The sequence below is a fragment of the Puntigrus tetrazona genome, chromosome 19 (genome assembly GCF_018831695.1).
Source record: "Puntigrus tetrazona isolate hp1 chromosome 19, ASM1883169v1, whole genome shotgun sequence".
Taxonomy (NCBI): Eukaryota; Metazoa; Chordata; class Actinopteri; order Cypriniformes; family Cyprinidae; genus Puntigrus; species Puntigrus tetrazona.
The window spans coordinates 13,904,585-13,919,974 of NC_056717.1; the positions used below are offsets into that span (position 1 = coordinate 13,904,585).

At 36.6% G+C, this 15,390-nt stretch overlaps 1 protein-coding gene across 1 annotated transcript in view; it reads right to left on the bottom strand.

The window, feature by feature from the left end:
* Nucleotides 1-15,390, bottom strand: part of csmd3b (CUB and Sushi multiple domains 3b) — a 332,481-nt gene that overhangs the window by 244,746 nt on the left and 72,345 nt on the right. The window contains 1 exon segment of the mRNA XM_043218230.1: nt 7,915-8,027. Within this exon segment, the coding sequence (XP_043074165.1) occupies nt 7,915-8,027 (113 nt within the window).

Here is a 15,390-nt window from a genome sequence, read left to right on the forward strand (position 1 = left end):
ATGATTCTCTTAACCACCCAGTAATCTGCAACATGCAGCTTTTCAAATTGGCGAAGTCAGACAAGTAAAGATTTTCAATTGAACTGTGCATCTCATTTTGCGCCCTGAGGGCAAACGATCTTTATTGGATGGCAGCAATTAGCATGCACATGTTTAATTAATTCTGTAAGAAGCTTTTGTGTCGGCACAACACCTCAAATCTGAAGGACTGAGACGGGCTTTGTCTGAAATCTCAAGGACTGTGCAAGAATGTCAAGCCACATGCTGGCAAAACCTGGAAGATTTATAGTCACAAAGGATTTGAACTTGTCAAAACGTGGCAGTTTACAGTCTGTCACATGCGGATCTGCTGAAAGACACATTTTCTGATACTCTTATCAAGAGACGGCAATGTTTGAAGTAATCTAAGAAAATTAATATGCTGGTGGCACGTTTAAGATGTAAACATGTTGGTAACAATTGTCTATATATAGTATATGCAATTATTATGTCTGTCCTATAAACCTACAGTTCTTAATTATGTTATGTTTCTTCTTTAGGCCCAATTCACGTCAAGCACTTAGATGACTTCAGCATCTGCTACAGTGCTAATTGCCTGTGTAAAGAAAAAAAAAAATCCCTTGAGGTATTTTTTCAATATTTTCCGGCAATTAATGAGCTCATCTATAATTACAAATGTGAAAGATGAGATTTACATGACACCGACATTGTCATTTTGTCTTAGTTTCAGCCCAGACGTCACACAATTGAGTTCGGAAATGACAAAGGTGCAGTCAATAAGACAAGAACTTGGCTATTAAGATGAGAACAAGGCATTTTAATGGACAAGCTTTGACTGTGTTCTTTAAAACGGGAAGCCGGCTAATGGATTAGAAGCCAAGAACTCTGGAGAAACCATCGATCTGAAAATAAAGGAGGCTGCTTTGACAGTTTTTCTTATTCTTTTCCTCTTCTTCTTCCCTCTGAAAGAGTATTTAAGACATACCTCAGCAGATGCTCAGATGAGAGACTTGATTATTGACAGGACTGGTCTTTACCCACGCTCGAAGATTAGATGCTCTTTATCACCTGCGGATTCAATTAAAAGTAAACAACTGATCCTTTGTGCTGCGGAGCTCTACGAGACGGATGCTCCCAGTCCCACCTGCTGTCTGAGTTTGCCGGTTCCAGACACGGCAGATTTATATTTTCAGTTTGAGACAAAATAAAAGGATCATCAAGGATAGAGTAAATAACGTTTAGTGCTTGAGTGGTGCTGTTGGGGTTCATCTCAAGATCGTTTTATCCATCTTAATCGACCAATCAAGGTCTGGCTGGTTAGAATGGCCCCATTGGTCCCTGATGGTAGATATCGCAGCTATACCCATCAATTAGTCTAACATCTCAAGCGGTTTTCAAATCGTCCAAAAAGTATAATGTTATCTTTAATTTCATGCATTTATGTTCTTACAGCAATAGAAAATTAAAACATTAAAAGATAACATTTGACAAGTGAGTTTATCAAAGGCCTTAAAAGTTTGGGGTCAGTGATATTTTTTTATGTTTTTAAAAGAAGTCTCTTACTGAAAGCTCAACAATGATACATTTATTTAACTAGATTTTTCTATTAACGTATCCTAAAATATAACACATTCCTATATGGTAAAGTTGTATTTTCAACAGTAATTACTCCAGTCTTTACTGTCTCATGATCCAAATCATTCCAATATAACAGCAGACAGCTGTGCTGCTTAATATGTTGCGAAAAATGTGATCCTGTAATCTGTAAGGCAACATTCTCAACATTAGATATGTTGGTAGTGTCACTTTGGTCAATTTAATCAATTTTTGCTGAATCAAAAAGCATTGATTTCTTTTTAAAAAATGACTGTACATGGTATTGGTATTGTGAATAAAATAATATTTATTTATCAATAAACGCACATCTTTACCCCACCCCACCCCAAACTTAAATGAAACGTGATAAGCATCATGACTGACATATATGCAACTATGCAGCTGTCTACTGTAAACCGATATCAACCACCAAACCATCATTCACAATGCTTTAATAATGTCCTCATATCTCCAAAAATACCCATAACCATTGTCAGTCATCATCAGAGAGCTACCACATGCCCAAATAATCTGTTCCTCTAAACACTTTAGCTGCAGATGGTGGGTTACACTCTGGGTTATTGAACATCTTCTGATTAATTCACTGTTAATTATGATAAAGTATGAGAGACAGTCTGTTGTCACTCAAAATAAAGTGACAGAAGACCGAAGAGGTCAGCAGAAGCACTCATAATAAAGCAGCAGCTCCCCCATTACCTCTGGGAAATGATCTTCACAAATAAGCCTGAAGTTAGACGCCAGTATAAATTAATACAATTAATTTCAACCTGAAAATATGCTTGGAGGAGGCATGCATGTTAGGCCAGCAGTGGATAGTCATTAGCGAGGATATTAAATATTCCAGGCAAACAGGAAAGCATCAAATTGAAAAGGAAACACAATCTGGAGGAAAAAAGCAATGACTTCCTGGGACCTTTGGCGATGGCACAGATCTTCCTGATTAAGTGAATGTGCTCACAAACATCTGTAAATTCATTACATGTTGTGCAGAGAAAGGAAAAATCCTACTTCATCCTGTATTGAATAGATTAAGTTTAGAAGGGTGGGAAAGAATCACTCGAGGCCTTTGCTTTAAACTGTCTGTGTCCCATTTCACTACTTGTCAGCACTATGCAATAATCTCATGACACCCTCATGAAAACGAAGACTTATGTAAAATAAATCAGTCAGCATTTTCTGGATTCCTGGGGTCAGAAGTCTGCTATGGGCAGTTCTAGGGATGTATAAAAAACTGATTTCTATTGAACATTTTAGACTCACTGAATTTGGTGGGGTGGACTTTTGAATCCATTCAACTGAATCAATTCTTCCAGTAGCAATGCAATTTTGGTTCCTGAAAGAAAGGACTTTTTTGTGCAATGGAAATGTTCCACTGATGTTAAAGGCTCTTTAGGTAACAATCAATGATAAAGAACCGTTTTTAACCATTCTTTGTATTTTAAGTAATAAAATACCTTTAAGTATAGTTCAAATCTATTAACATATTTACTGACTATTGCTCAAGACTTACTGATATAAAAACTAGAATTAAACTTTGTTTTGAGTACTACTGTACTGGTGTACAAAGTACTTTTCTTAATATTAAGCCAAAAATGTGTATCTTTAAATAATATTTATCTTGAAATGCAAATGAAGTTTAATTGCAAACGTTTCACTTTAGCACAATGAACTATATTTCAGTATATCTTTGGTTGAACTTCAGCTCTACTTCCACATAATTAATTAAAGTGCTTTAAATGCAAAATAATTTTAATATACCAGTTTATTATATAGAAAAGTACAATTGGACAAAACGTCGTACTTGTAGTATATTCAGCATGAAACAAATGTATTTCAAAAACATTTTAGTGTATTTTTTTTTCACTAGGGTTATTAGTGATTGTTTCAAAGATTCACGCAACAGATATTTTCCAAAAACAGTCAAAAGTTTCTTTCTTTCTAATTAAGGATTGTGCAAGTTGTAAGCAACATCTACATCTTCAAAAACTGGAATCGGAATCTAACTGCCTTACTGTCGAAGAGGTTTTTCAAAAACGTTACATGAAAATGCTGTCATGAATGAAGAAACATAAGCCTTAGGGCCACAGGGAATGCAAAACACTTGCTCAGATATCCCTTTTAGTTCAGAATACATTTTTAATAAAGCTAGCGTGCACCATTAATAATAAAGCACACTTTAATATTCATACTATATATACCGAAGAAAAACCTCTACGTTCAGAAGGTCTCCGAGGTCCTTTAGATGTACAAGAGGTTCTCCTTTAGGAACGAAGCAGTAAAGTACAGTGATTTGGTTCAGCTTAAGAAACCTTCTCGAGGTTGCCAGACTCCACATGGATGTTGTACGATATATTCTACCTGTTCTGGCCCTCATGAGAACAATAGCTCCAGGCATGTGTTTACAAGAGCAGGAGTAGAACTGCTGACTTCCTCTCTGAGAAGCTAGTTTCCCTGGTGACAGAGTGGTGTCTTTGAAATCAACATGTTCTACACCCACACCGCCCTTAGATAACTGTCTATTTGTCACGGTCTGAAAAGAATGATTCCAAAATCCTTCAGGAAACATTCGTAAGTTATTTTAGCTGTTTGTGCACGTTTTTCTCCTTCCGTCATCTGTTTTTAAAAGTATTCACCATCTCCCATCTGAACGCAAGAGGTAGAAGAAGATACCTGGAGAGAATCACGCAATCGATGGTGCATGGTGCAAGAAGACTGGAATATCTGGATCCATTTGTTGTGTGCAGTAATAAAAGAGTGAATGGAAACTAATCCCAAAACACACTTTCACGAGTCGACAGGAACTGCTCATTAAATACCAGGGTAGCTAAAATAATGATGCAACATGTAAAAACATTCAGATGTTAGTGCTGGAGAAGAATAACAACAACTACACTGTACATGCATTCCAAAAAAGAAACAAGTAATAAATAATTTAAAATGACCAATGACATGACACAGGACATTTTACAAAAAAAAAGAAAAGAAAGAAGGAAACTTTCAACTTTTAGAACTCCAAACTTCACTTTTCTCCTAAAAAAACAAGCCAAAACAAAATACTGCAACAAATAATGTTAACTTATTAATAATACTGCATTAATATTAAAGTCCTCTGAGAGTTGTTACTGCTGTCAATAACTGAAATTCAAGATTGCTGGCAGTAACTTTGTATTAAAATGAGTCAAATTAACATCAGTGTCATGAACAAATGACTAACACTGGCCACATGGTTGTTTATTTAAAATACTTCAAATCCATCAACATTATACAAAAAAAATATATATATATTATTTTTGGCCCCTCAAAAGAAAAAGAAAAACTCTTTTATAACAATATAAGTGGACCCTAGAGAAAAAAAAAAGCCTTTAAAAAATCTCAATTAATTGTTTGGAACACTGCCTACCATTTAGTATGCTTTTGCCAATTTTAACATTGAGACAGATGAGGAAATGGGGACAGTGGACCGAGTGGGACAGTATACAACACAAGCAAACACTAAGTTTTAGCTGAACCCAGTGCTACTGCTAATAACATAAAACGACATGTTTGATGAAAAACAGCTGGAATACATTCCTAAACTAACCATCCAGTGATCTTAAAGGGGTCAAAATTCCACCACATAGAAACATTACCGTTCATATCTCATCTATCGCCAGTACCATTGTCATTGACATACAGCTACACCTCCCCAGCCTCAGCCTCCATCCGCCCATGTTGAATCATTAAGATCATTACCAGTCATACCAGGAAATCTGTTCTGCATGAAAGTTTATTCAACCTAGCATTTCTGGGACAGACTGCTTGATGAGGCTATGCATTCCCAACTGCTGTCCACGTTATGAAACATCTGATTATGTAAACACACAGAACGCACGCACTTCACATCTCTAGTTGAATTTCACTTGATTTTGAATATCTTCTGATTTTGGATTTGTGCAAAAATACAAACAGCACATTATTATAAGTTATGAGTGCTTCAGTTGTTTGCAATGCAACCAGACAGGCTGGTGTAACAATATGCCCTAACCAGGCGTGACGCAACAAGCTTCAAGAGGAGAGTAATTTGTCTGTCCACACCGAGGACAAAAGAATGTAAAATAACATGACAAAATGACAGAAACCTTTTCAAACCTAGAAAACGATATAGCCATATGGAGTCTAATTTTAAACCAAATATAAAATGCACAGGAATTGCAACCATTTTATACGCGTCCCTGCATTTTTAGGGGCTCAAATGTAATTGGACAAATAAATATAATCATGAATAAAATGTTGATTTTAATATTTTGTTGTGAATCCTTTGCAGGCAATGTCTGGAACTCACCAGAGACTGGGTTTCCTACTTTGTGATGTTTTGCTAGGCCTTTACTGCAGCTGACTTCAGTTATTGTGTGTTTGTGGGGCTTCCTGCCTCTAGTTTTGTCTTTAGCAAGTGAATGAGGTTATACATCAATTGGGTTATATGAGGAGATTGATAGACCTCCATGGAGAGCTCCTTTGACTGCTTAATGTGGGTTCACATTACAAATACAATGACATACTTGGAATCAACTTCAGACCCTTTACTTGCTTAATTGATGTAGAAATAATAAAGGAATAGCCCGTGACATGGTTAGTCCATGAAATGGTTTTTGAGCCAATTACCTGTGGTCCCTTGAAAAAGAAAGGAGGTACTTATTAAAGATTTGTAATTCCTTAACATTTCCTCCAAAAGTGATGTAAATACCCTCAAATTAAAGTGTGCACTTTAAGCCTATTTTATAACTGTAACTTGAATATTTTTTGGTCAACAGCTATAATAATAAAAATTGTGCCTGTGTCTAAATATATACAGACCTAATTGTATATAGTTTATATTTCAAAAACACGCCAAAGACCTTGTTTCTCTTCAGTGAAAGCGAGGCTTACTTTCTCTATGTGATTACATTCTCAGTTTGTTCTGAAACATGACATGAAGGTCACTCACTCTACTTGGGTCTTTTGTAACCATATTTTAAAAGAAGAAAGAAAATAAAGTGCTTAATAAAACCATGGTTAAAAGCCTCCACTACAATCATGAGTGTATTTTACCATGACTTTGAGAGAATCACGCTTTTCAGAGTACTGTAAAGTACTATATATCTATGTCTAGATTCCTAGAAAGAAAAAAATACACCTGTATGACTTTAATAAAGTGTATTTCCGATGCTATTATACCCCATAATTCGATGCTTCTGGAAAATAAATACCATTTAATACTTACATGAACTACCCTGAAAATGAACTGAAAAAGTTTTAAATCCCTTTTTAATTAAGCCAAATTTGACTTCTTATGTTCTAGCAATCACTTTTACTTTAAGCTGCGTACAAGAGATTATTAAAGCCCACAGCTTTCTGACAAAAGAAGTTTGGCGCTGTAGTAGTGAGACATTTTTTCCTCGCACAGTTTGATCTAAAAAACTGAATCAAAAGGAAGGGGAGGCAACCAGGCCGAGACACTGAAACAACACAGTAAATGATGCTTCGGGCTGACGCTGCCTACTTCAAGTGAGTCAGATCAGACAATGAAAGACACGCAGAGCGGTTCTGCTACACACGAACAAGACCACACTCATCCATCTCACTCCCACCACCTCACTCCCAAAGCTAATATGTGTAGTGAATGTATTTCCTCCCATTCATCCAGCCGCCAAATGCTCTGTTAAGGAAAGAAGTTAAAAACCCAACTGTGCTGTACATAATTATGTACAACGATGCATCATATGGAAGCATGTAATGATGATTTCATATAACTCTTACTTTCACAGAGGAGAGTCCGTTAATTTGTTTATTTCGCATTTAAATAAATAAATCCTTAGCCTGTACTTCGTCTTAAACAAGACTGAGAGACTCTAAAGCACAGCCAGGCAACTGGAAAAAACCCAAGACTAATGCACTAAAGAGATAGATGCCATGTACCTTTCACTATCCATTAGTTAACATGCAATATGAATGAAATAAAAGGTGATATAATGCTCTGTGCCATTTTCCTGGAATTTAAAACAAGTGTCTAAAAGAGGGTATAAAAAATATTTTAACCAAAGCCTCCAGACAGTAATTTGATGAAGTTTAATGGGGAGTGATGAGGTCTGCAGTCAGAGACCACCTCTTCATTGAGGTTTAATAAATACAATTATGATTGGCACAGATTGCAGGGTAGCCTTTAACTCGCCAAGCAGAGCGGCTCTTAATTAATGCCGCAGATTTCATCTGATATGCGCAATAAATGACAATATAGTATAACAAGACATAGCACAACGCAGAATGGACCGGAATCCTTACCTTCATAATAGATTTTAAAGCCGTGCGCGCTCACGGCGAAGTCACTGGTGAGTCTCAAGGAGAATACGGACCCAGTGCTTGTGACGGGAGGTGGGATTTGAAAACCCGTTAACCTAAAGAGAGCAAAGAGAAGAAGAGAAGAAATAAGCATGAGCTAGAAAAGAAAACTCTTAAACACATATTTTAGATTTATCAAAAACATCTCTGAGAGCACAATGTTAGGTTAGGTTTAGGGTTAGTAGAATAAGTTGACATACACGTTTCTTATTCTTATATAAAGTCAGTATATTGGATGTTGGAAGTTTATATTTGTATTAGTCTATAGGTTGTACTCAACCCATAATAATGTAATCAAATTAATTAATTTTTCATGTGGTGCAAAAGCTGACCCATAGATCACAAGACAATATACAGATAATTAAAAAAAAAAAAAAAACATGGATAAAACATATAAAACATAGTGTGAAACTAATTTTATATGGCAATGTTTAGTTAAATCTGAACCTGTCTTCTCAGAAAGCTCATATTATGGCACATTATTTCTTGATGTGAAAGCACTGGGGTTCTTCCCTGCTTTATTTAAGCTCCAGAATAATCCCCATTGCTCAGGCGTGCATGCAAAGAAGTCATTTCGTCAAACCACTCCTTGGGGGCATCCAGACATCACCAACATTAAAAGCTAACAGCACGCTACAGAACATATATTTAGAGGCAGTGACGAAACACACACTCTGCATGAGAAAATTGTGTGTTGGCAGAGCTGTTGGTTATCTCCATTTAGAAAAATGATTAGGTCAGCAACATGTTAGGATGCGGAGAGGTTTTTAAAAGTGTGTGTGGGTATTTGCTGAAAAAAGTGTGTGTCAGCTAATGTGCGTCACATGGACAGAATTTCTTTTGTTTATGCTAATGAACTCGCAGTGAGACTGAAATATTTATAAATGGCTATGAATAATATCCTTAGGACACTGCAGTTTTGTTTTAATATTATTAACCTTTAAACTTGTCATAAACTTCAAAGACTGTTAGAGAATAGATTAAAAGACCTGTGTTCCTAAATCTTATGTAAATTCACACATGACCCAGTTGCTTCTTAAAAAAGGAATAATCTCTTTTTTCCTTCAAATGTTATGCCAGCCATATTAAAAAAAGGTGAACCAACAAACAAAACCTAGTAAGAGGCTTGAAATAAAGCATTTTCCTTTTATAGAACTGGAAATATTGAGGCTAATTATTTTATACTTTTAAAAACAGTCAACCGAAAGATTTGAAGTGTAAATCACCGCTGTTTCAGATTTAAATGGGATGACCTCTTTTAATACATGGTGCTGCATACACACAATGTTGTGAAGTAACTTGGGAAAAACAAAAAAAAAACTTACAAAACACTTAGTCCTGTGCATCTCTGCCAAACTGCATCATGGGAAGTGGGGCATTAAATACTAAGTAAATCACCATCTTGTGCTCTGTTGGCAAAGCTTCGCTAATGGTTGTATCTTGGCCAAATATTGTCCTATTTTATTCGCCTAGCAAACCATACACCAATGGAAAGCTAATTTACTCAGCTTTCAGATGATTTGTAAATCTCAAGTTCAAAAAATGTAAACTTGTGTACCAGGGTCACATTTGGATTTCTAAGACTGGATGGCACAGGATGTCCCAGTACTGCCTTTAATGTATGTGCATGGATACATTCATGCTTTTAAGCACTTCACAGGTTCTTGGTCCATCTTCAGTACGACTCCAAATCAGTTTGTTACTACTTAATATCACAGTACAATGTTATATATCTTCCCTTGGGGGTGAGTTAAAGCATGCATACAAACTGCTACTTGCATATCAGACCTCGGGACTGGGTTTTAAAGGTTGTTGGAGATCAGTGGCGCTTGAGTTCTTTAAAAGGAACAGCAGCTCCGTTCAGAGTCCATCCATCCCCAAGGGCTTTGCTAACTGCTTTTTTCGACTACTGCGTGAGTTGGAACAAATCTATCTCCTCACTCTGCCCTCAGCCAAAACAGTCGGGAGCCTCCACTCTCTGCTGCTCGTTAGATGATCATCGGGGCTTAAATCGCTTGGACATTCTGCTTTTGGCCCGAGAACATGCAGCAAACTCCTCTGTCTTCAAGCTCCCAGCCACCAATCAGCTCACGCCGCACACTTTAAAAGGCACCATACCGACAGGGTCAAAAACCAGCCTGTCATACGAGTTAGGATTAAAAGGATGGTTTAACCGAAAACTGTCCAGAAAATGAAAAAATCTTGTGTAGGCAATAGCGTTCCAGCATCAAACCTTTGACCTCCAGTTCAAAGGCAATACGGAGAAGGCAAAGACTTAAGAACTGTTTGGATGGGATTTCAGCATTTACAGAACATCTGAGTTAACAAGAGACTTCAGAAGAGATTTCATGTACTGGTTCAGACAGTGGTTTTTAGTTGATTGTCTGAATATGGACAGAATTAAGATCAAAGCTTACGCTACTGTACGGTATAAGCGTACGTCAAAAAGTATTTCCAGAAGGACTTTTGGATTAATTCCAGCTTTTAAGCTTGCAGATTTGGCTCCAGACAGGAATTATTATCACATAACTCCGATGTTCCTCGAAATAATACAGTATTTAATTCAGCTGTAAAGGTTTATAGGTCAAAAACACCGATATTTCAACATTTTCTCAAATATTTTTTGACGTCTACAAGTATGTCTTAGAGGAACATTCACCATCCTAAATGATTTATGAGCATAATTCCTTTCTCTTTTTGAATAGAGAGGGCAGTCTATATTTCATTTTTCTCTCTTATGTCAAATGAGTGCTTCCAACATGGTAGAAAATTACCAAGATCCCGTTTTACCATGGAAAAAAAAAACCACTTTGATCCACTGCAAGAAGAACATGAAACATTTCCACAAAGACACCATTACACCCCTGCCTCTAATGTTGCTTTATTCCTAATGTGCATTTCCCCTCCTTTTAATCCGGTAATTACATTTTGCCAAATATGCTCATTCATACTCATACTCATTTATTTCTATGATGAGATTTCTCTGTTTCTGTCTCTCTCTTCCTCCTTTTTTTCCGTCTGTCTGTCTCATTAAGCACGTAAAGAGTGGTAAAGCTTTCTTACACAACCCGGGGAGGAATAAATAAAAACACCCAGCATTGCCACAGAGTTCGTGCAGTGGGGAATCGTGAAAAAATGAGGTGTCTTTACTGCTTAGGGTTTGATTGGAGGGTTTGATCTGCTCCAGTAGCATCTGTTTCAGGGTATTCATTATATAGAGTCAGAGTGGGAGCTTATGAGCCAATAAAATCATGTTATTTCTGTAAGTGAAAATTCATCTTTTCTAAGTACTTTCCTTAATCAGAGTGCGATATTCAAAGTCATAGATTCAAGTCAATTGATTTTTTTTTCCTCATTAAAAGTCCTCGGGTGTTAAAGGATAATGCGATTCCACAGGGAAGGTGCAGTTCCTCTGCTTATTTGATTGTTTTCATCTTGCCTTGGTTACATACGATTGCATCTGAGAGAGAAACATGTTAGGATGGGAGTAAAGACGGATGGGTTTAATAAAGATATTTAAACAGGGTTATGAGGTCTTGTATGTTGCTCAGGGACTTCAACCACAAAAGAAATGAACTTGATGAAGATGGAGTTGTCAAGACAATTCATTTCTCTCACTGGAGAACTAGACATAGGTCAAACAACGAGGTCATTTATTGGTCTTGTGGATCTGCAGGGTGTTCAACCAATTTAAACTGGACACCTTTGATGTGAGATTTTGAAACGCGAGTAGAAAGTAGTTGGTCACGTAGCATTGCATCGATTTTAGCATTTTGAGACTTCTACAAAGGCAAAGTAATGGATACTATGACGCATTACAAAACTTACACAATGATTCTTACATAATAGCAGAGCCTCAATTATATTTAATAAACATCACCCTCAAAAAGTCAATAATCTTATAGTTCATCACTGACAAATGTCTGATGTTAAATGTCTATAGGATTTTCTCTAAAGCAAAAATAAAACATTACCTAAAATCAGTTGCTGAAAATGTTACAGTGCAACTAATTTAACCTGCATCAATAATTAAAATGTTGTACTGCTTTAGTTGTGACAGTCCAAAGAAACATACAAACTTTTAACTGGCCTATTTCGTGTTCTAGAAACAAAACTGCTATAAACTTGTGATATTTATAGTGAAATATAATAGTAAACTACGCTTGTTTTTTGAGAAATCCTAAGCAAAGTGTAGTGGGCCATAGCTTTTTATTTTATATATACATCCACACACTGAAATGTTTTGGCAGCTTTACTATACTGATTGTGCGAGTCTATTTATACGGTATTACAAGGACATTATTTCCAAGAACCTAATTTATATTCTGACTATATGGCAAAAGACATGAAATACATGAAAGAAGGGTATAGAAAACTACATACGCAGCAATGGAAATAAAAAAGCAACCTATAACTGTGAGTTTTTGATGACTGACTGTACGTTTACTATTACCTTTTGACATTTTATACATCCCATCATATGGGACATTACTATTAAATCTAAATATTGGCGAAGGGGGCTTAGAGTTCAGGGAAGCTTTCAGCCAAATGAAAACAGATGATATCATGGTTTCCCCCCAAAAGATGTAATGTCTCTCATGGGGAAAAACAGTCCATAAATCTTCATTTGTCAAGATGGCTCTTGCAGATAGTCATTCATAACTACGAGCTCACTTCTCTCAAAGGTCTGTGGCATATTGGAAGGCAATGGACTTAAGTTAAGAATTTATGCAATTGCCACAATTGTGAAAGTCAATAAAAGTAACCCGGGACGTTTCTTTGTAAGCAATTCTGTGTTTCCATAAATGAGAAAAACTCAAACTGACAGCCGTATAAAATTACGAACCAGGATAACTAAGCAATTTGGGAGTCTATAAAGAAAGTTTCCTCCAAAATGCAATTTTCAGAACATTGCTTGATGTATTAAAATGCTGTAGCAAAGGGGAAAATAGGACAGCTTGAAGGAACTGACTTGCCAGAAATACAGATCTGTCTTAACACTAATAAAGCCTCGCAAGTTCACTCCACTGACAATGAATATCAGCATCCCAGTCATATTTACTCAAATTTCCCCTGCTTAAAGAGTGTGATATCTAACATTAGCTCATTTCAGTCTATTGACAATTATGTGAGCGCACTCTTTTATCTGTAACTCATCCTTGCTGTAGCTTGAAATGACCTCAAACAATGTGCAAAGTCCTGAAAGAACTAAATGTTAAAAAGCCGACTGGCATCACGACTGGCAATGTCTTAAAAGTTAATGAACATGAACGTTAAACCTAATTCACTCATTCATTTACTGTACTTTCACAACATTACCACATTAGCTTACATAGCAACTGTAAAACATGTACAATATGGTACAACTGCATTAATTATTAAACTATTATCACAATACACCCTCAAGTACAGTGTTAAGTCTCAAATCCTTTCCATTCTGTAAAAATCCAGCTTCAAGACATGTTCATTTCTTTACGTTTCAGATGTGCTCAAAAGGTTCTCAACAAGAAGAGCGAGCCGCACCAGTCAAGTTAAGAACCGCCGCTTTAGATTTTAACTTTCAAACAGTTTCCCATCAGTAGAGTAATTAAACGAGGACATGACAAGCGTGTGGGCGAGCAATACCTCGAGAGATTCATTCCCAATATCTGTGACCATTCAGCGAATCAAACACTGTATCTCCTGCGCCTCGAAACAAATCGCAAAGTTGTGTGGCAAAATACGGCGGGCTATAGCACGCCCCAGCTGCTAATGCTGCAGCTCACTACCCCAGATTAAAACCCTTCTGTTCCTTCTATATCTGCCCAGCCAGACGTACCACTCACACAGGCATACCGTCTTATCAAAATCCACATTCCATCAGCACCATACTCTCCCTCAGTGGGGGGAAATTGCCTGCATTCCACCCCAGCTCCCCCCGTCCCCCACTCCAAAGCAATCTGCTGCCGAGGACAGTTCCAGTCTCCCACTCAAGCAGACCCTGCTATTTATATGGAACCTTCTGTTCACTAACATGGACACGGATGCACTTGTCTGGCTAATGAGCTTGGGATTTTATGAGGCAAGCATAGTGGTGTACGACAGAAGAGTGGGTTTCGCCTCTGGGTGAAAGACATTTGTTTTGCTACCTTTTTCAGTTGTTAAAGAACGTAATCTTTATGCATGCAAACACTTTTTGGTTGGGACTCTTAATTATTCAAGGAGCGGCCTACTTAGAAATGGCCCTCGTTGTCATTTCAAACCACCATTTCTGACTCTGGATGGATGTATGAACTGAGAGATTGAGATTAAGCTTTTTGGTCAGTTCCTTACACGAACTTTATTTTGATGGTGTCCTTCAGACTGTTGACATGTAGTTGCAAAGTTACAATAGAATATCCATTGAGGGACTAGCAAGAAAAAAGAAAAAAATATTATCAGATATTAAGCATACAGACTACTAATACTCTAATGACTTTTAGATAACATTTAGTTACAAATTGACTTGTAGTCAGAGTGTCTAAAAGGGATCGTTAAAATAAAGTGTTACCCTTTAGGAGACTGTGTATGTGATTCGTATTTTGTAAAAATTATTTTTGTGGTGCTTGTTATTTTATTAACACATTACTAATAAAATAGCTATATTTATCAATTTAGGGGTCATACTCCAATGTCAAAAATTAATAAATCATTGGAAAAATAATCAATAATAATAATTAAAAAAAAACGTTATTCCTGTATAGCTGCTTTGAAAATCAGTTTTGCATGAAGTGCTAAATAAAATGACGGCACGTGAATTTAAATAAAAAATAAGCAAATTGAAAATGCAATAGAATACAAAAATAAAGACTTTCAATCACGTTTTTCATTATTTCTAAATTAGTAACTGAGGAAGAATTAAAAATCAATTATAAAATCTTAAAAACTCTCACCTCACATTCATAAAAAAATAATATTAATTTACTGTATCAATTCCTCAGTTGGCCTTATATAATTATTTAGACCCCTATTTAACAATTCTTCAAAAAAAGGAAAAAAATTATTTGTCTCTTCTGAGGAAAGTGCCTGCCAAATATTAAAAACGTGTTGAGAAAAATAATATTTGCAGAGTAACTTCAAAGATTTATGGCAGACCCTTTCAAAACATTGTGATGTTTGATCTCACTGTATTTTTGGCTTTTGTATTAGCTCATCTTTGTTAAGTGGAGAGACCTGTCTACTCCCACTCAGTGTGACTGACTTGATCTGGAATCAGATCGGAGGCAATCAAGCGGGGGAAGTTTTGATAACAAAGGCTACCTACGGTGCGGTTGAGGGGGAGGACATCCCACGTCATATGCTGTGCGGACTCACAGAAATAATTCAGACTGTTGAATAGCACTGTCACCCTCGTCTTCATGGCGGTCTACAAAAAACACAGCTTGGCCTTGACTTGTTAAT